The 7,187-nt window shown below is 49.5% G+C and overlaps 1 protein-coding gene across 1 annotated transcript; it reads right to left on the bottom strand.

The window, feature by feature from the left end:
- Positions 1 to 1,860: 1,860 nt before the first annotated feature.
- On the bottom strand, positions 1,861 to 6,838 carry si:dkey-266f7.9 (uncharacterized protein LOC100006223 homolog). Its single transcript, XM_056298793.1, has 4 exons — positions 6,711 to 6,838; positions 5,696 to 5,813; positions 3,440 to 4,010; positions 1,861 to 2,792 (listed from the first exon to the last, which is right to left on the bottom strand). Exons 2-4 carry the CDS (start codon positions 5,737 to 5,739, stop codon positions 2,526 to 2,528), a joined length of 882 nt encoding a protein of 293 aa, XP_056154768.1. The 5' UTR covers positions 5,740 to 5,813; positions 6,711 to 6,838; the 3' UTR covers positions 1,861 to 2,525.
- Between the last annotated feature and the right edge of the window lie 349 nt (positions 6,839 to 7,187).

Genomic DNA, 7,187 nt, shown 5'->3' with positions numbered 1-7,187 from the left:
CAGGATGTGAACAGTGTCTCCTACTGCCAGTACATTAACAGCCTTGCCTTCTGGTTTGGTGGCAGCTTCTTAGACCTTGTTGTCACCAAAACCAAGCAGCTGTGTCTATGAGGCAATTGCAGAGCAGGCAGTGCAGGTCCTACCTACAAACCAATCAGTATAAAGGGCCCGGAAGTGGAGCAGGTCACCCACTTCAAATATTTGGGAACAGTATTAGACAATAAACTCACCTTTCAGGACAATGTGGACTACAGCTACAAGAAAGCAAGACAGCGCCTCGCTCTTCTCAGGAAAATAAGGAGCTTTAACACCAGCCAGTAAATGCTGTCCATGGTCTACAAATCCCTAACAGAGAGTATTCTCATATTTAACATTATCTTGTGGTATGGAAACCTCTCAGTAAAGCAAAAAAACAAACCGACACAGGTTATCAACCAGGCCAGCAAGATCATTGGACACAAACAGATCCATCTCCAGGATGTATTTTCTCAATTTACAACAAAAAGGCAATCCAGATCTACAATGACCTCACCTATCCTCTCCACTAAGCATTTCAGTTGCTGCCATCAGGCCGCACACTGAAAGTCCCAATGGCCAGAAAGAAGAACAGTTATAAGAAATCCTTTATTCAATCAGCCATGACCGTCTTCAACAAGGGACTGTTTAAATAGGCCCCTTTGAATAGACCCCCACACACACACTCTTTAACCCATTTCTCCCAAGCCCCCTCATGTTATCCTTTTATCTTACCCCCCCCTTTTTTTTAGGCTGCTCTGCGACCAACACCATCCATTAACTTTTGGCTAATTTAGCTAAATTTGTCCCGCAAAGTGACAACATGGCCAGGCCACCCTGTAACGTGCACGACTTGGAAACAAAAAGCGCTAAGATGAAGTCCGCGGTGGTATAGCGGTCTAAGCGTCGGCTTTGGGTCGATGCAGTTGCCCGCTGGGGACCAGGGGGTTCGCGCCCCGGTCTCGTCAGATCCGACTATGGCCGGACTCGGTGAAGCAGCGATCACTGGCAACACTGTCTTCGGGAGGGGGGCGGAGTCGGCTTGTGTTCGTCACTAGAATGCGTCTCTGGGTGTGTCGGAAAAAGCAGTGATTCGGCCTGGAGTCGCCTTGTCACGGAAGTGGGGCGGCGGTCTCCTTCCAGACTGCCGGCCGGAGAGATGCAGTTGGTGAACGCACGCGGTACGAGGGTGGGTGTTTGAATTAAAATAGGGATCGATTGGCCACTAAATTGGGAGAAAATCAGAAATAATGCAGACGGTTATTTTCTTGCCCGGTGCGGGATTCGATACGCGGTGTACTGCACCACAAGGCGACATCGCTAACCGCTCGGCTAAAGGGTCAGACTCGTTAGCTAGGGGCTAACGTGTCTTATTAGTAGTTTACAGTCGTCACCCTCTCCCGGAAGCGCTCCCTCGCGCTTTGTTCTTCCCGCGCTCCGAAGAGACTTCTGAGGATCTGCACACTTCCGGATCCCACCGCTGCCACCAATGTAACCGGTTAATTTCTTGCCCGGTGCGGGATTCGATACGCGGTGTACTGCACCGCAAGGCGACATCGCTAACCGCTCGGCTAAAGGGTCAGACTCGTTAGCTAGGGGCTAACGTGTCTTATTAGTAGTTTACAATACATTTTTAGAAAAAGCGCTAAAATGAGGGGAGGCCTGTGGGATGGCGGCCACCGCGTTCACCTTCGCCATCTTAAGGGGGAATTGTCTTTCTCTGATGAGGCAGCAGACTGCATTTATTTTGCATTATTTGAGCTTTTCTTGCCTGGTCTTTTCCAAAAGAGCAGTTTTAATGTAAAAAAAAGAAAAAAGAAAAAGATCAAGACACAATTTCCAGCGCAGCTTGTTTTTAATGGGCATGGTTTTAAAAATTGGCTTTTGATTTGATTTTTTGCCTTCATCTGATCAGTCCTAAACCTCTGGCTGAAGGGATGTCTCACACGAAGCATTAATTTCTGCAGTCGTATCCTATAACGGCACATATCTGACGTGTGTTCGTCCTATCCCTGTATCGTTACCACTGCCGCAGAGCTGCAGGATTGTGAGTCCCTAGTATTGGGGGTTTGTACTGCGATCTCACTGTTTGCTACTGTCTTAACATTCATCAAATTTGAAGTGACACCACTGCCAGAATATTGAAGTCAATTTGCTTCTTTTCTGAGTTGAGTTGGTGTTTTGTGACACCATGTGCACTTCCCAAAAGGTGAAAACCTGTTTACACAGGTACTTCCTTGGTCTTCATTTTGTTGCTCTAAGAGCAGAGGTACATATTGATGGTAGTCTTGTTGACTCGTCCACAATTCCCTTAGCATTACTGCAGTACATGTGCATGATTTAGGCTGCGATGAGTGCTAATAATTCAACAAAAGTGAAGGGATGGAACGAAAAGCCCTCTGGTCTGAAAAACAAAAGTATGTTTTCTTGCGAACGTGTGATTATTACTGTGACATATTAATATTACTTCGAATTGGCCTGCCTTGGTCGGAACTACGTTAACGGATCTGTTAGTTGAAGTCAATGATCATTTGAATGATAGCGGCAGCAGGGAAGTCTAGGGTAATGATCCCGAAGCGTTGATTCTGGCCCATCCTGGCGATCAGGTAATCGTAGAGGCGGGCGTTGATGCGCTGAGCGATGGCGTTGGGGTAGGCGAAGATGCCAGCTCCGCTGGCATAGGTGAGGAAAATCTGGGCTTTGTTTCCTGCTGCTGCGGCCTCCAGGTGCTCGTGGACACTTTGCCATTTTTCCTCCACGTGGAGAAGAGTGGGAACCTACGGGGAGCAAGAACCTTTGAATCCAGGGATACTGGGCCATGTGGCAAGGGGAGCCACGCATCTGCAGGTATTCAGTCCAACCCACCATTTCGCCAGCTGATTCTACCAGTTAACGTGGCACACCGTCAACCAGGAAGAAATACTTTATTTTGTCATTGTATTGTTGCAACGAATTGTATTCTTGCAACGAATTTGTCTTCTGCATTTAACCCGTCCTATTGTATAGGAGCCGTGGGCAGCTGCAGCGCCCGGGGACCAACTCCGGTTCTTCCCACTGCCTTGCTCAGGGGCACAGACAGGAGTATTAACCCTAACACGCATGTCGTTTTGATGGTGGGAGGAAACCGGAGCACCCGGAGGAAACCCACGCAGACACGGGGGGAACATGCAAACTCCACACAGAAAGGACCCTGGGACGGCCTGGGGTTCGAACCCGGGACCTTCTTGCTGTGAGGCAGCAGTGATGGCCACCGTGCCGCCCAAGAACGGGGAGGAGTTATTACTGAAATCAGCTGATGTAGTGTAGGGTTGGAAAGAAAATCTGTGTACACGTAGCTTACCGTGACACATGATTGACTATCACGGGAATCTGACATTTTGGGGTTAATAATGAAAATGTAACCAGTGTCGGAAAGCCCTTATACCTTCCAGTCATCGGCTATGTCAAGGGAACCGTAGCGCATCCCCAAGTCCGGTCCGGGGAAGTCTTGCAGAATGATGAGTTTCCCCCTCGCCTCGCCCATGGTGGGCGTCAGCCGGCTTTGCCACAGCAGGCCCCAGTGGGCGTAGCGGTGGATGTAGCTCACTACGGCGCCGTAGATATCGAATGTCTCGCTGAACTCCTCCTTCAGACGCATGAGCACCGTCTCGCTGGGGTGCTCGCTCAGGAAGTTGGCCACTCCCTCCAGCACGTGTCCGAAGTGCGCCCGCTGGTAGGACACGCCGTGGTGGATGGTCAGGTTGCCCTTAACACGTCTCACACGGATGTCTAGGAAGCGCACACCGGCGAGGAGCTGGGAGGCGAGGCTCCAGGACTGGCATTCAGCAAGGGCCCCGCCGTATAGAGCCATGGTGTTGTGGGTGCCGGGCAGAGTGACCTCGGACAGCGGCCAGCTGTCCGGGACGCCCGCCATCCAAGACGGGTTGAGGAACTCGGGGTAAGATGTGTCATCATAGTCAGGTCTTTGAATGGCACCGTCGCTGACAGCAACAACTCTTGACAAATTAAAGAAGAAAAAAGGGATTCATGGTCACGCTCGGCAAAAACAAGGAAAAGTCATGATTAATGAAGATGTCTACGCCTTCTAGTTTTTCTGGTTTCTGGTCCGCTTACATAATGAGCCGAACTGTCCAAAGACACAAAGTAACTGATAGTGCTCGAAGGGGAATTGCAAAAACCAGCAACCGGGTTATTAAGTTTCCCATTCTGGATCCACTTTAATAGCGATAGTACTCATTTTTATTTATGTATCTCCTTTCCTGAGCTCAAGGTCGGGTGTTGAAAGAGATCTGAAAGAGGAAAATGGGGAAATGTCGTGGATGCTCTATAGCCCTGACTGCCGTCCTCCCTTAAAAAGCTTCACGAGACATCCTGTGGCCTCGTCTGACTATATCCATATACGACAGTTTAACATGATAACATTCCCAAATTTTCTGTTTTTTTTTTCTTCTTTACTTTGCATCTCTATCATTCACGTGACCTCGACCCATGCAGCCTTACGGACTTGTCAACTTGAATTTTTTCCTACTGTGAAATCTGTTTATGCAGTGTTCAGTGTAGGCCGAGATGCACTCTCTCTCTTAGCTGCCCTGCAGGAGAACCTCAGCAAAATGCTAATGCGCATAAATATCCATACATATAAACACACACTCTTGGACTTGTTGTTTTATGCTTGTATGCTGTCGACATTGTGTGTTACTTCCTGCCATCGTTTTGTGGTTGAATCAAATGGCTCCACCACAACATACTACCACTACTTTTGGCTGCTTCCATTAGGGGGCGCCAGAGTGGATCATCAGTTTCCACTTCTTCCTGTCCTCTGCATCTTCCTCTGTCACACCAGTCACATGCATGTCCTCCATAAACCTCCTCTTTGGCCTTCCTCTTCTCCTCTTCCCTGGCAGCTCCATATTCAGCATCCTTCTCCCAGTATACCCAGCATCTCTCCTCCACACATGTCCAAACCACCTCAATCTTGCCTCTCTTGCTTTGTCTCCAAACCGTCCAACCTAAGCTGTCCCTCTAATATACTCGTTCCTAATCCTGTCCTTCCTCATCACTCCCAGTGAAAATCTTAACATCTTCATCTCTGCCACCTCCAGCTCCACCTCCTGTCTTTTCATCAGTGCCACTGTCTCCAAACCATATAACATAGCTGGTCTCACAACCATCTTGTAAACCTTCCCTTTAACTCTTGCTGGTACCCTTCTGTCACAAATCACTCCTGACACTCTTCTCCACCCACTCCACCCTGCCTGCACTCTCTTCTTCACCTCTCTTCTGCACTCCCCGTTACTTTGGACAGCTGACCCCAAATATTTAAACTCATCCACCTTCGTCACCTCCACTCCTTGCATCCTCACCATTCTGCTGTCCTCCCTCTCGTTCACACATATGTATTCTTTTGCTCCTACTGACTTTCATTCCTCCTCTCTCCAGTGCATACCTCCACCTCTCCAGGCTCTCCTCCACCTGCACCCTACTCTCGCTACAGATCACAATGTCATCCGCAAACATCATCGTCCACGGAGACTCCTGCCTGATCTCGTCCGTCAACCTGCCCATCGCCACTGCAAACAAGAAAGGGCTCGGAGCCGATCCTTGATGTACTCCCACCTCCACCTTGAACCCGTCTGTCATTCCAACCGCACACCTCGCCGCTCCACCACAAGACACTCACCCTAAAAGGGCCACCACCACAACGAAGGTCTTGCACGTTTCCATTGGGCCTCGTCTGACGCCGGTCGCCGTGTCCGACGTGTCAGCTGACGATGACAGGATCTCCACTCACAACACACCTGGGAGGGTCAGACTGAGGTCAGTGTTCAGCTTCATGCCGGCAAAAGAAAGAAACCGGCCCATAAGTCAGTCACTCAATGAGTCACTCAGTGGAGTGATCGATGGATGACCCATCGGTCACTCCAGTGGTCGACGACCATTGATCGCGCCAGTGGATTGGCCGACTGAACAGCGTTAAGAAACTCGACACGTCTGTTCTGAATCGGATGTTGTTTTCCCAACTCTGACGGCGCGTTTTAACCTCCTTCTTTAGTCATAAACGATATTGACAGGCCAAGACGTAGTTCACCACATGCATTATAGTAACCCTGGTTTGCCTGTTCCTGACCGGATCATGGGGGGGGGGGTGTTTTTCTACTCTTCTTCCTCGGCTCTTACATCTGTGTTTGGCTCCAGGAACACATGAATGTGTTATTCATCTGCTGCAGAGACAAAGATGGAGACTGATAGTGTTGTTTACACTCCCTGCTACCGGTTGGCGGTCGAGAAGTTTAACGTTTTCTACCGTCGCCCCTCGTTGGGAGTCAATCTGGAGAAAGTTGTCCCCTGAACAAGTGCAGGTGTATGAAAATTGCAATCCGCTTAATTTGCTTAGCTGAGGTAAATCTGCATCGGACCAAATATTCGAGACGATAGGTGCATTAAACAAAAATACAGGTCACTCTTCAGTCTGTTTGTCTCCCAAGGCAGGATACACTCGCACAGAGCTGAAAAATAAAAACATTCCCCAATCACAAAAGCATGACGGCTTATAAAAAAAAAGTGAGAACAATATGGGTCTGGGCCCAGGCCGCCGGTGAACTCGGCTCACCCCCTTTGGGGGGGGGGGTTTCAATGGCAGGCTTAACTTTTCTAATCCCCCCCAAAAAAGAAAAAAGAAAAAGTGGAAAACCCACAATCGTGGTGTCCGCTGCTCCCCGTCCCGCTGTGAGAGCGTTGTTGTTCCAGCCTGCCCCGGTTTACCTTGAACCAAATGGTGGGAGTCCGCTGCCTGGCGGCCAGGGGGGCGAGAGAGGGAGAGGAGAAGAGAGAGAGAGAGAGGGCGGAAACGCCGACTGACAGAGGGGGAGAGACGACCGGGGATGTTGATGTAGCACATGCCATGGCACCGGGGTCTACGTCACAGCTTTGGGGAGGGGGCAGAGGCGTGTGTGTGTGTGTGTGTGTGTGTGTGTGTGTTTTCATTTACCTACACTCACAAGGACCAAATGTCCTCATAAGGAAAGTAGAATCACAAACCTTCTACCAGGTGGGGACATTTTTTTGGGGTCCCCCCCATGAGAAAAAGGGTTCTTCCTGAGTGAGGGTTTAGGTTTAAAATGTGTGCCATGTTTAGTTCTAGTGCTGATGTTAAGCATATAGCATTAGGCCCA

This window comes from Lampris incognitus, chromosome 18 (assembly GCF_029633865.1).
Source record: "Lampris incognitus isolate fLamInc1 chromosome 18, fLamInc1.hap2, whole genome shotgun sequence".
NCBI lineage: Eukaryota > Metazoa > Chordata > Actinopteri > Lampriformes > Lampridae > Lampris > Lampris incognitus.
Note: the sequence above shows the minus strand (reverse complement) of the source record. Positions and strands in the feature narration are given on the sequence as shown.